This window comes from Perca flavescens, chromosome 17 (assembly GCF_004354835.1).
Source record: "Perca flavescens isolate YP-PL-M2 chromosome 17, PFLA_1.0, whole genome shotgun sequence".
NCBI classification, from domain to species: Eukaryota; Metazoa; Chordata; class Actinopteri; order Perciformes; family Percidae; genus Perca; species Perca flavescens.
In genome coordinates, this window is record NC_041347.1 from 24,602,432 (window position 1) to 24,616,828 (window position 14,397).

The following is a 14,397-nucleotide window of genomic DNA, read 5'->3' on the forward strand; positions in this document are numbered from 1 at the left end:
TGATATATATTCTATTACTTCCGCTTCATCAGCTTCATCTGTAGTAGTAACATGGACTGTAACTACTCACAAATACTGTATTGAAGGTATATTGATTGACAATTTCTGGTTGTTCCTCATATTGGATGTCACAAGCTTTCTTGTGAGATGTGCAGGTTGCTTACTAGTTTACAACTATAACTGTGATAAAATACTTAAACCTTGTGTCAAGTTGTCATCAGTGTACCCTTTGGGATATGAATTTTAATTTTTTGAATATACACTTACCTGGATTTAACAGTGTAATCTGTTATATCTGTCAGCCTCTGACAGAATGGGTGGTGAGCTTGAAGCTCACATGTTTCTTATGTGAAAAGCACTGAGTAATAGTTTGGTAACCTGTTCCCAGTCTGAGAAGTGTTGCAGCTTCCACAGCTGCACTGCATTGTGTTGTGTGAGTGCACCGTATCAGTGGCCAGCAGAGGAAATGTGAGCTGAATACTGATCACTGAAATTAATGAGAGCTCTTAACTGAACATGAGCCAACTCACGCACATAAACAGTCAGTGAAGGTAAAAGGCTTTCAGGTTTAAGTTATAGAGAATGTGGTCCTGAGACCTGATGCTTTTCGCCTGACGCCTGAGACCTGAGGCTGTTTTCCTGAGACCTGATGTCTTTTTGCCTGAAAGCTTTCCATCAATCAGAAACATTTGAAACCTGCCGGATGATGAAAGGCATTTCTTTACGGCTTAAACCTTAAAGCCTTTAAGGTTGGCTCAGTGTTTATTTGCGTTGAGTTGGCTTGTCTTCAGTTAAGTTTTCTCATTAATCTCAGTGTTCAGTATTCAGCTCACATTTCCTCTCATGGCCACTGATACAGTGCTGGCAGAGAGACGTGAGATTTGGACTGAACGAGAGGAACTTTGTAGATTGTTTGAGATGAGCTTTCTCACAAATGTGCATGACTCAGCATTGTTGAGATGGAATACGAGGCCACCAAAAAAAGATCTACCACTTGAAAAAATGAGTTAATAGTCATTACTGTAATTGAAACATGGACTATTTGTCTCATTGGACAGACAAATGAGTGAAGCTATAGGCAATATTTTCCCCCCAAATGTGGTCAGAGAGAGTTTTACAGATCTTCAAGAGTATAGAAGAGAATTGTAGTGAAAATTAATCTAATATACACCGATTCTTTTCATTATTTAGTAATCAAGCTAGTTGACTTTGCAGCATCAAGACATGGCTGCAAATTGATGAGCAGCTGATGCTCCTGTATAGTCTCTTTCCAAATATGTATGATGCTAATCCTTTTAAAACAATCTTTCCAGACTATTACACTAATGATGAAAGTTTTAAGAACTAAAGAGCTTTACTGAATGTAAAGTACATGTCTGATACTGTATTTGTGTCTGTCCCTTCATTCTTTGTCAGGAAAAAGTGTGAATGTAATTTTTCCACCACAGCAGTAAATAGTAATACTGGTAGTGTTGTAATGTAATGTGATGGATTGAAGTCCATTCAGGTCACTTAAAAAATAAACACTTATTTTTGACCGCACCCTGAATTAATTTATAATTATATTGCTTATGCAAAAGGTAACAACCAGATACCCTGATGTCATTATATTTTCCTCTTACATATTTGTTAATATAATTGGCACACCAGTTATATGTTTATATACAGTAATTGGCAATATCTTGGTATTCCATTGCCAGTTGTAAGTATCTCAAAAGCTGTAGTTTAGAGTTAAGCCATGCAATTATAATGGATTATTTCAATTTCAAATTTGATATAAGGTGCACTGGCTGTTTGCCACTAATTATTTTAACATTGTGTGTGTGTGTGTGTGTGTGTGTGTGTGTGTGTGTGTGTGTGTGTGTGTGTGTGTGTGTGTGTGTTTGTGTGTGTGTAGTTAGACATGCATATGTGTAGCCAGGGATAGCACCCTGCCCATGGTCAAAGGAGAGAGCAACACACCCGAATATGGAAAAAAACAAATCAATTTTCATTTGGGAGTGGTGGAAAGAAAGAGAAAACATGACTGTTCATGTAGGCAGCAAAAACTATAAACGAGGGATAGAGTTGTTGACATATAGGGGGAGGAAAATAGTGATATGTGGGGGGCTGGATGGACAAATGGAAATGAGAAAAAGATTTTGGGAGAAATATAGGTATGGGTGTGTCCATTGAGTCTGTCATCAGGGCCACTGGTTCCACTGGTGTCTATTTTACAAAGAGGTCCTTCCTTCCTCTATGACACTGCATCAGCATCACCACGCCTCTCTCTGTTCCCTCTCTCTTTATACCTCTTCCTCTGTGTTTTTATACCCCTCCCTTTCCCTTCCTCCCATTTTTTCACAGATACACTCCCACGTCGTGCACCGGGGATGCCTGAATCTGTGGAAGTCCTGATCAGAGTCGTCGGAGTCCCCGGTCTGCTGAGAGCTGAGCCTAACAGCTCTGTGCTCAGTTAAACCCAGTCCAGCCTTGCTCAGCAAATATCTCTGCATTACAATAAGAAGGTGAAGCCCTGCTTACAGGAGGCACACTGGAAGAGGATTTTCCTACAGCCTGTGGACATTTGCCAATAGTGGTGAAGAAAGGGATGCTGCTTCTTTATGAACACAGGGGTATTATGACAATGAAAGCTATGTGGTGATGCATTTGAGGAATGCAAAGCTTCTCCACTCCACTGGAGCTGAATGCTTGCAGCAAATTGCTTTGGAAGAAAAACACCACCTTTTGCTAGACACTTTACAAGTATATTCAATTTTTTCACCATGTACCAAGGAAGTAAAAGGTGCAGTCAAGCTACATGTGCACGATGCATATCAAAAAGGAAGAGTTTCCACCAGCTATTAACAGGAGATCAACAAGCTAATTGACTCTTTTTTTTTTAACCAAGACTGAGAGACCATCCACCCACCCATCCATCTGGCTATAATGGAGCTACGAGGGACCCGCGGAACAATGGGCCTGGACTCGAGGGGTCAGGGGTTGGGGTTCGGCATGCCAGCCATCGGGATTCCCGCCAGCTCCATATTAACTGCAGTGCAGCATCAGGACTACTCAGCCGGCGTCTGGCTTCGCAGGAAGGACAAACTCGAACATGTAAGTTCTGAATGCTGGAGCTGGGGTCGGAGAATTACCGTAAAGAGTAGTGCAATACAACTGAAAAACACTATTCTACTAATATACTATAGAGGTAGTTCTGGCCAAAACATGTTGCATTCATGCATTTTTCTCAACTGAAACCCTTTAAAAAATACCTATTTGTTTCTATCCATTGATGCATGTTATTCTGCACTGATTGCTGTTTTTTAAGGGATTTAGAACATTAAAGTTTAAATGCTTGTTTAAAACAGGAGAGAAGTGTGGGTGTTGCTATCTGGGAGGAAATTGGTTCTGTAATGTTTGAATATTCGACCCAAGACTGGAATGGTGTTAGAAGAAGAAGAAGTGCTGGAAATCAGGCAACGAAGGTTTGGAGGCACTACCGGACAAAACAAAATCTTTTTTGTTGTCATGATGTGGAGATAATATTCATAATTGTCAGATTGACAGAAACATTTAACCAGCAACATTTCATCTTTCATTCAGGCAAATATTTGTTTCAAGATTTGCTGCTTACAGCAACCGTAATGTGAAGATTTGATGATTCTCTTTGTTTTCTATCATTGTGAATTGAATATCTTTGGTTGGACAAAACAAGACATTTGAATTCATCCCCTTCAGCTCTGGGAAATTAAATTTGTAATTATTCATTATATTCATACTTTTACAAATTAATCAATTATGAAAATAATTGTTAGTTTCAGACATGTTGCACATATACATGTTTTTATAGTAAATTGGCATACAGTACCATGGAGTTTCTTTTTTGTGTTCCTTCCAAACCCTTGTTTCAATAAGACATTCAGTGTAAGTTTCTAAATGTTGCATGCTGTGGGAGATCTCCAGTTATGGCTGGAGGAACAAGCTGTTTTTCAGTTTTCAGTCTGCAACACTTTGCCTTTCTTTCTTTTTTTGTGTGATATTCACTTTTGTTTTCTGTTAGAAAGGAGTTGAAAGGTCCTTAAGGGACTCGCTGCTTGTAGGTAAACAGTATCAGCATTCTACACAGGGCTTTTACGTGTAGCCATTTAGCATCAGGGAAAGGAATGGAAAAGGTGTGTGTTGAATATTTAATGTTGGAGGGGAACAGTGCCATGTTCAGAGAGCAGCTTTCTAAGCCTGTCTGTATAACCAACTATGATGAATCAGCCTGTCCCCCTTTCTGCAGGCCCACGTACACTCACACACATACACGATGCACACGGCCAGTTAAACGCACACATACATATACTGTAAGTGTGTTTTTGCAGACACCAGACCACACACAGACAAGCTGTTTTTCAGACAAGCCAGTCGCTTAATAGGCAAGGAATTTTTGCAGTTTAACTCCACACCACCGACCCCAAAAAAAGACACACACACACACACACACACACACACACACACACAAATATTTAGCATTAATGATTAGGGACAACAAATGCAAACCCGACTCTATGCACCTAGTTAACAACAAATTAATTTTTTTTTTTAAAAGTTGTATTAAGCCTTATAAAGGGAATTGTAGTCACATCTAATGCTCAGGATGTGTTGTCAACATCTGAATGATTACATTTCTCTTTCAAAAAACCTCATTATTATGTAATGGAATTTTCTTCTACAGATCAGTACTGTAGGAGAAGCATGAGATAAGACATTGGATACAGAGTGCTTTAGGCACATTGAGTACCGCTGTCAGCATGATTCAAGTCACAAGTTCAGCAACAACTTGTAAAACTTTTAGGTCAGTCAGTCATGAGTCTCAGGAAATCCTGAACTAAAGCACCACAAAACAGACAAGCACCTCTAACCTTTTATCGTTTTTATTTTTTAACATATTCACATTTCATGTGAAATGTGAATTTGAACCTTCACAGTTGAAAGCACTTAATTGTAAGTCGCTTTGGATAAAAGCGTCAGCTAAATGACATGTAATGTAATGTAATGTAATGTTGCATTCAGGATTTATGATGGATATAAAATAAATATGGTTACAAAATGCATTTGTAAGTGAAATACTGTATCGTAGTTCATTACAGAGCACTAATACTACTAATCAGTGAAATCTGTGAGGCTTTTGGTGTAACTGAAAACAAATAGGATTCACAACAGCATCCAATTACTGTAAAACCAAAGGTGAAAATTAACGTAGTTAAATAACAAATCTTTATTAAAATAACGTTTACTCAACTTATGCTCTAGTCAAACATTCCTGTTCAGTTCAAGCATGAGCCTCACTTACATAAGGCCCCTTGGCAGTGTGTGACTTTGGGCTGTCCCCAGGCAAAAGTTGACAGTAATGAGAAATGTGATGAAAGCCTTTGGTCGTCAATTTAAAAATGGTGTTCTTAGATCATACTGTGATACGAGTCGTACAAAAAGGCTGCATCAAAATGTGACAATGTCAGAAAGTTTTCAGTTTTGTAAACTTGTGTGATTGTTGTTATTATAGTCCTTTAAACAGTATAGTCCTTTATTATCAACTATCTTTCCTGTTACATGAACCTATGCTGACTGATTCACTTTACTTCAGGCTTTGTTTCCGAAACTATGTTAGTGCATCTAAGTGGATGTTACACCATTAGGAGTCTTTGGTTAATGGCTTAATGGATACTTTTATTTTATGTTAGTATTGTTCTGTACTTTGTAGTCATTACTGATAGTTTATATTTCACATGCTTGGTTTCAAATGCACATTGCACTTAGGTACATAAATTACCATTTCAAGTTTCTATTGATTAAGTGCATTCACTGTATACTCTGTATACTACAGGTTGGGAGGCTTAGTCTGGATCAAAGATGGTGAAATGTCCCAGATCAGTAATTATATTGGTCAAACCACATAGGGCCCTAGCCCCTGAGTCTTTCTCTCCTGGATACAAAGTGGTCTAAGAGGTTTATTTTCTCATACTGTGGGACACTGACAATCATGAAGATAAAGATTATGAAGAAGAGAGTTAAGGACATTTAGAAGTTGTATTCAGCTCAAACTTTAACAAAAAGGATTCAGCCATTGTATGAATGTTTGGCACATCTTCTTGACGCTAGTTTAACGTTAGCTATCAAATAAAAGCTAAAAAAGGCAAACAGAAGGATCTATGGAATCCATTTGGGATAAGTGGCTAATCACAGATACAAATAATACAGTTTTGAATGCATCAGGCATTATATTATTGGTGTGCATTTTTTGGTGTTTGTGGATCTATGCGTTTTACTGAATGTTAACTGTAGTTTAACTCTGCCGTTCATCCCTATTATCTGGTGAAAGCCTTGGGCTTTGTCTCCTCTTTCAAAGAAGCATATACCTGACTTTTTCACTTAAAGATGGACATGTTTTCAGTTTTGTGTTCCTTTCTTTTTTAATTGGTGAGTTTTATCTGACAGTTATTCAGCAGTAGGGAATACTCACTTTGAGCTCTGTGCTGTAACTGTCTCTCTACACAAGTCAGGCATAGAGCAGTTTCCTTATAATGCTGTTAGATAGCATTGATTGTTCAATAAGATGTTCCAATGTCATTGTTTTCTCATCAACATACAACAAAATAAATCACTGTCAGTGTGATTGGTTTAAGAATGGTGTTTTCTGATACCCATTGGACAGGATATTCTCTCTGTGCGGTAGATGTAAGACAGCCAGTGATGGGAAGCCAGTAATATAATAGAGGAAACTCTTCATTGCCTGCAGGGGCTGATTAAAGTTAGCCAAGCTTTCACATATAAGGATTTTTTTCCTGCCTAAGTTACAAGGATCCTTTTGCAGAAAGTGAGACAAGGAGAGAGAGAGATGTCTTTATTTTTGTGAGAGGGACATATTGCTGATGTGATATGTAGAGTGTTTAATACTGGGAGCCAATTAATTTGATGCTTGGGGTATTTGGCTCCCTGTTTGACAGCTTGGCTCAAGTTCAGCTTCACTTCAGCAGCAATTTAACATTGTGCACAGGCTTCTGGTTTTAATTAAAGTTTTCCTTCCTCTCGTCTGTTTGCTGCTAAAAATTGGGTGATGCCTTAGCTGTTAGACATCAAACTGATGATTCACTCACTATCAACTGTTAGACCAAATCACCAAATCGAGGACATGGATTAACACTCCAGCATTCATACTGCTATTCAGTCATCTTGCGGTTATCTAAATGCCACCCCCTAGTGAGACTTAATCATCTATGAATCACTGTATTTTGTTCTCGCTTCCTGTAATTAGTTTAGGCATGAATTAATCTGCAGTGAAGAAGTATTTGTGCAAAGTGACATGGTCAGAGAATATGTCTCAGAAGTACGAGTCCTGCTTTTTCAAAAGTTTACTTAAAGGTGCCCTGCCACACATATTTTGTTACTTTGTGGTAATGTCTGAAGTTCTACCATGGACTCTGTAAATAAATTTTGTGGAAAAAATGCCTTGGTTACCTTGTTTCAAGCCATTCTAGCATGGTATAGAAAGCCTGCAGGAAGAGTCAGCTCGATTTGTGCCAGTTCTCATTAATATTCAACGAGCTAAGCTGCTTGACTCTGATTGGCTAACAGCTAGCCAATGAGAGCCTGGCTATCAGCATCCTTTACCCAGCATAACTGGGCGAGCTCATGAATAGTAATTTCAGGCAGGAGTTCAGGCAACACCACGTCAGACTGACCAGCTTTTGAAATTGGCCTGATTTCTCCGCTTATTTCTTTTCAGTGGCTAGAGCTGACAGAGGAGGTAGCAGTTCATTTTCAAATTTACGACATAACACAAATACATATGGACCTAACATATTTTTCACTCCCAATTATTATAACTGATGTGTTGTGTAAACAGGATTATAATGTCTGGTTGAGGTGGAGCTAATTTGAACTGCTTAATACTTTACTTTAACCCATACATTTTGCATTTCTAAGCAGTATATGCATATTTAATAACACATTATAATGCAGTTATAATGCAGCTATAAGGACATTTGTCAAGTGTTCATTAGTACTTCATATAAGTCAAGAATTGTACCACCTCATTTGAAGACATATTTACAACTGAGTTGTACTGTATTGTCATTCATGTTGTCATTGCCAGTCAGCAGCATCCACTTAGGGGTGCACATAAGCTGAGAGTCTGTCACATCTGACAGTCTGTTTGCAGGTGTGTGTTATACATGCAGTATCACAATAATGAACACTATCAGTTTCAACACTTGAATTATGCAGGCTGTCAGTTTTACTATATATGAGCTTTAAATCTCCCTTGTCTCATTAACTTTAATTGGCTAGTTTTTGTATGGGTTTCTTTACTGCAAAAATGTTATCTCCTTTATTTCTTTCAGTCTTACACTCTCTTAGCACACACACACACACACACACACACACAGGTTTGTGGAACTAGCTTTATGGGGACCCGTCATTGACATAATGCATTCCCTAGCCCCTTACCCTAACCTTAATCATCACAACTAAATGCCTAACATTAACCCTTACCCTAACCCTAACCATAACCTAATTATATCCCTAATCCTAAAACCAAGTCTTAACCCTCAAACAGCCCTTTAAAGTTATGGGATCCAACATTTTGGGCCCACAAAGCTGTCAGGACCCCACAAGTATACAGGACTTCTGGTTTTTGGACCCCACGAATATAGTTAAACAAGAACACACACACACACACACACACACACACACACACACACACACACACACACACACACACACACACACATACACACACTACATGCAGAGACAGATTAATGGTGAGACTCCACTGGAAGCCATGCATGCTTTTTCATGAGGTGAACTAATTAGGCAATTAGCTGAAATTCATTAGACTCAAAGACAAGTTACTTTTGTATAAAAATTGTTACATGAGTGAGATCGCGGGGTGCTGACTGATTTGTGAAATCCATATGTCATCGAAATGTCAGGGATGGAAACCTGGGATAAACATCTGAGTGGGATAATCTACATGTCAGAAAACGAAGCTCTATAAGCGCTTCCAGCATTGAGCTCAGAACAGGGGTTAAATAGGGTTTTTTAAATATTCCATTCTGCTCTAGTATCTTGATTTATAGAGATGTGTTGTATTGAATTTCACAGGCGAACAATTCACTGCTTATAGTTTTAATATTGGAAGCATAGTATACTCTCACTGAAATCTTTAATAAAGCAGAGCTACAAAGCTATTTATTATTAATTCAATTTATTATTATTATTATTACTTGATGCCTTTATTGCAGAGTCTCTTCTTTAACATCTGTGTGGTTGTGTTTATCAGGTTTTAAAGTGTGTGCTGACTGTTTAATGATTCATGAAAAGGGACTCATTGCTTCTGAGCCTTTAGGTCAGGGAGTCCTTCTGGTGCAACATTACTTCCTGTCCGCAGGGAGTATAACTTATTTATCACAATATACCTGTTTCCATTCAGAGCAAACAATGATAAATGTACAGGTAGGAAGCTCACTGATGCTGTGGGGATCAACCCCGTTGGTTATGTGGTTTCTCTAATAACACTGACAACTACCCTTTTGACTGCAGGTGGCACTTGACAAATTCATGTTGATTAGCCATTGAGATATTCTCCAAATCATATGGATGTATACTTAGGCTACATTTGCTTTAGTAGACACCTACTTACAGAAATAGGTCGACATTTTTGGAAATACACTTATTCACTTTCTTCCAGAGTTAGGTGAGAAGATCAACAGTAGGCCTATTTGTCACCAATCCAATCCATGGGCAGCTGAGCGTTTTTTAAATCTTGATATGGTTCATGTACAAATACAAATTGTGGAAAAAAAAAGAGAGCAAGGGCAAATGTGAAACATTCTTTGGCAACTTTGCAAGTTGTGCATCTGTTCCATCACTCCAATTAGAGTCTGCGCCTTGACTTCACACCCCTGACATCCTGCAGTAAAATGTTTTTAAAGCCACCAGTGTATTTCCTGTAACAAATCACCATCTGGTGCAGATAGATGCTGTGAAACGACAGGCGAAATCTCATTCAACAGCTGATGTTGTTTGTTGGGGCAACTCTTTTCCAGGCTGTCACTTCCTGACAGTAAATCCCACAGAAACTGGGTAACTGCTACACACACGCACACACACACACACACACACCAAACTGTCATTATAAGACAGGGCCGAGCAAAGTCTCCCTCGTTCTGTTGTGAGCACTGCCAAGTCAGCAAAAAAAATCACAGTTCTGCAGTGCAATACAATATAAAAACTCCAACTTTTACAGATGGATGGCAAAAAAAACTCCTACACTTAGAAATACATGAATATCATAATATTAGCCACACATTTATGTTAATAATAGGCACTATAGTGAAAGCTCCTGCTCAGAAGTGTGCATGCATATTTGTTGCATCTTCAGTTCTTTGCTATTTTAGGATGATTTACATGGAGTAAGAATAAGAGGATGATCTAATGCTTTTGTTTATCTATCTATCTATCTTGCTGTCTGCAGACTGCTGACTGTTGATATAAAACAGAAGAATATCCCATAATACAGATGAGCAGTTCCAATAATGGGCAAGCATAAGCTTAAGGTCATCCTTGTAGCCTTGCAAGTGATTTGGCAAAGTTATAGTGTAAGTTACTGTGATAATGTTTGTTTTGGGGTTTTATTGTCAATTCAGTAAAGTCGTACTGAGCTAGAAGCTGCCGGTGGGTTTGAAAGACATTAGGACAATGTATTTATAAGGGCTTTAACGATGGAAAATAAAAAATCTTCTATTTGGTATGATTCTCTCTGCTCCACCATTCTGCATTTATAGTGAGTAACAGTTCTTACAAATGACAATTGACTGATTTTATGCCTAAAAAGACATACTTCTACCAACCCCCAGGATATCTAACAATTCAGAGTTGCATTTTAATAATACAATGACATTGGCTGAAAACTGACTGACAAAATTTAAATAGAGTAAGCAATAAGAAGGCCATTCTTCTCTAGCTACTACACTGTAATTAGCTCTGACCTGTCAAGTGCAACAGCACCCTCTTTTGGCCATTCTGTGTCAGTACACAGCTGCAGGGCACACTGACTTGTAAAAAGATTTACTATCTCTATTCTGCATGTGAACAGGAGCTGCGGTGCATTTCAATGTGCTGCCATTGCATACTAAAAACATGAAGTTAACCTCCAATAATGATTACTTGACATGATATCTTTGCTTGATATCACCGAACATTACTCACACTGAGCTTCACTATTGAATACGATGAATGAAAGTGTGTGTGTGTGTGTGTGTGTGTGTGTGTGTGTGTGTGTGTGTGTGTGTGTGTGTGTGTGTGTGTGTGTGTGTGTGTGTGTGCCCTGAGTTTTTGCACAAAATTGCTGACTCCATCACATGTGATCAAACAGAGTACAGGAGAGTAAAACAAAGTAAAGGTTGTAAATTATAGAATGAGTGTTTGCAAGCGGTTCACTGCTTTTTACCTGTGCCTCTGCATCAATAAGACATTTTTCTGTACATTTATATTTTTTCTGATTCAAAATCTCTCTATGATGTGTTTTTTTAAGGTCTTCAATCACATGGAGATTAATTAGGTGAGCGCAAAGGCAGGGCAGCTTACTATCATGCACAGTAGGGTGAGAGGACAGGTGGATGGATGGACTGTGAAAAAAAGAGGAGAGCCGGACCATCCATCTATTTATTCTTGCCTCCCTCCCTCTTTCTCTACATGGGAGAACAGAGAAATATGAGCTTTCTATTAGAGGAAGAGGGTGGGGAGATAGACGGAGGGAGGGAGAGTTAGAAGGAGCTGGACGAACACACGATCTGGTGAGACAAGAAGAGAGGAGGAAAGTGAGACAGAAAGGAGGGAGGACAGGAAACATAGAAAAGAGAGCAGTGCCGATGATAGAGAAAGTGTGAGTAGAGGATAGATGGATGGATAGATATATAGATAGAGGCAGATAGCATCATGTTAGGATATAGGTGTGTCCTTCTGTGTTAGAGTTAACAGGCAGGAGAAGCAGCACTTTCCCTCTCCGACACACACACTCATCTCACAAACATACACACGCATTTACAACACATCGTTTTTTGCTGCGGAGAGGTACCGACTCCCCTCCCCTGTGACTCCAGGGGAAGAGGCGACAGATTTTATAGCTTACACACACACACACACAGACACACTTTCTGTTTCTCTCATCACACACACACACACAGAAAAGCACATGTGTTTCAGAGTGGACTAGCAACTGAAGGATGCGCCATGAAGGTGAGGTCTCCTTACTATACATTTGTTTAGTTTGTATGTGTGTGTGAATGTGTGTGCGGTGTTGCTGGGCTCTCAGCCAAACATTGGTTTTATTTTATTTTATTTTACTGTCTTACTGTCATTATTTTGACTATCTATCTATCTATCTATCTATCTATCTATCTATCTATCTATCTATCTATCTATCTATCTATCTATCTTTACCCATGTGCTGTAGATGAGAAAGTGATAATGTTTCTCTCTGGAAGTGTCAGATGTTCTAACTGTTCTTTGGTTTCAAGTGATTCACACTCAAGTGGCTTCTTAACTGTGAACGTATGTGTACATGTAGATGTGTGTGGAGAGGTAGTCTTGTGCCTTGTTTCTAAGAATTACATTATTTTATGTTATACTGACTAATGCAGTGCCTGTTGAAAATGTTTAGAACGGGCAGATTGCTTGGCCTGTGGTATTGCTGCTTGTAGAATTCATCAAAACCAAATTGTATCCCAAAATGACTTACAGGAGGACCCCAAACCACTTAATGTGCAACTCCACTGTATAGCCTACTACTGACTTACAGTGTAGGCTACATCTACATCAGAGGAAGACATTGTACTACTGTATTTACCTGACAGAGAACGGGGCAGATTCAGAATGTAATCACAAAATATCACAATGACAATGTGGAGTAATCAGACATTAGCCTCATGGACTCATGGCGGTGTGCTACCCATCCGGCTGTTATGAGAGCTAATCAGCACATATCTGCGTTCATCAACCACCAGAACCGGACTGTGTGTGTGTGTGTGTGTGTGTGTGCACAAAGAGAGAGAGAGAGAGAGAGAGAGAGAGAGAGAGAGAGAGAGAGAGAGAGAGACACGGTGTTGTCTCGTGTCGTATGATCGTTAACGAATTTAACATTTCAGCAGACGTGTTGGCTTGACAGTTAACAGTGAAGTAGGGAATTTGATTCGCGGGGGTATTTTGGCGACGGTAATGTTATTAGTTAGCAGTATACTTAATTAACCCGGGATGAGGCTGATGAAAAGTGCTGTGTCCGCCCGGTTCAGCTCTGAGATTTTTTCGCATTGTACAGCGCAGTGAAGGAATAATCTCAGAGATTACGTTATGTTCTGCCTCTGGTTAGAAGTGGTGAATGTAGGCTACAGCTCACAGCAACTTATTACTATATAGTGTCTGGCTTTTGTTTGATATTTAGTGTTGGCAAATGGCTTTTTGTTGAGTTTCCTCTTAGCGAAAAAATAGACACTGAAAAGTCGCGATGTTCTTTTCAGCTATCCACTCGTGCTCCAGGACGGTGAAGAAAAGTAAGTTTTGTATATCCAGCAATCGTGTAGCTAACGGGTAACCCCCTCCCCCCGCCCCTCCCCCTCCCACATGTGTGGGATTCCGAAACATCCTTAAATTGATCCATCGGACTAACGGTTCAAGAGATATGCGCATAACACACAGACAGACACACAGACAGACAGACGTTCCTGCAATTTATAGATAGATAGATAGATGTTTATACCTTGGGAGGTAGTTTACAGTAAAACTGTGAAACGGTCCCTGTATGTGAGTCAATGCATGGTTGCAGAGTGGTGCATACTTGAGTAAATCTAGAAGAAGGTGCTGACATTAATTTCAGGGGCTAACACAGTTTGCTGTGACTGTTGTACACCTGATAAACATGCTGATAAAATTACACATTGTAGCAATCCTGTCTTACACAGCTTACTCACAGCTCCTTTACTGTGAAACATTCAGAACCTGTGAAGTGCATGTTGCTGGGCAGATCCAGCAAGACTTTTACAGTAATGGTAGATATGATCTTTTTATTTTATTTTTGTGTACTGCTTTATGCAACAGGAAAAAGAAGATTTGATCCCCTACACATCCAGCATTAGTTTCTGAAAAGCAATTAGAGCTAGAACGATAAATCGATCAACAGCTTATTGCAAATATAGTATAGAAATGTAATTTATAGGTGACAAGGTTGCAATATTGGGATATATGTTGACCCAATATACGTTATATATGTGAACAAGAAATTGCAGTACAGAAATTCCAAGGTTTCTTAGTTTGTCCACTAGAGAGCACTGACAAGAAGTTTATTGTTCATAGTTCTTTGAATTAATTAATATTAAG

General features: G+C 39.0%; 1 protein-coding gene across 4 annotated transcripts in view; it reads left to right on the top strand.

The window, feature by feature from the left end:
• LOC114572090 (inactive phospholipase D5) overlaps positions 1-14,397 on the top strand; it is a 64,976-nt gene that overhangs the window by 4,761 nt on the left and 45,818 nt on the right. For 2 of the 4 annotated variants that reach the window (XM_028603531.1, XM_028603532.1), the window contains exon 2: positions 2,347-3,096. In XM_028603531.1, the coding sequence (XP_028459332.1) occupies positions 2,929-3,096 (168 nt within the window). In that variant the 5' untranslated portion in view covers positions 2,347-2,928. Of the gene's footprint in view, positions 1-2,346; positions 3,097-11,825; positions 12,265-14,397 lie in introns of those variants that run through there. The other 2 variants (XM_028603533.1, XM_028603534.1) reach the window with 2 other exon arrangements.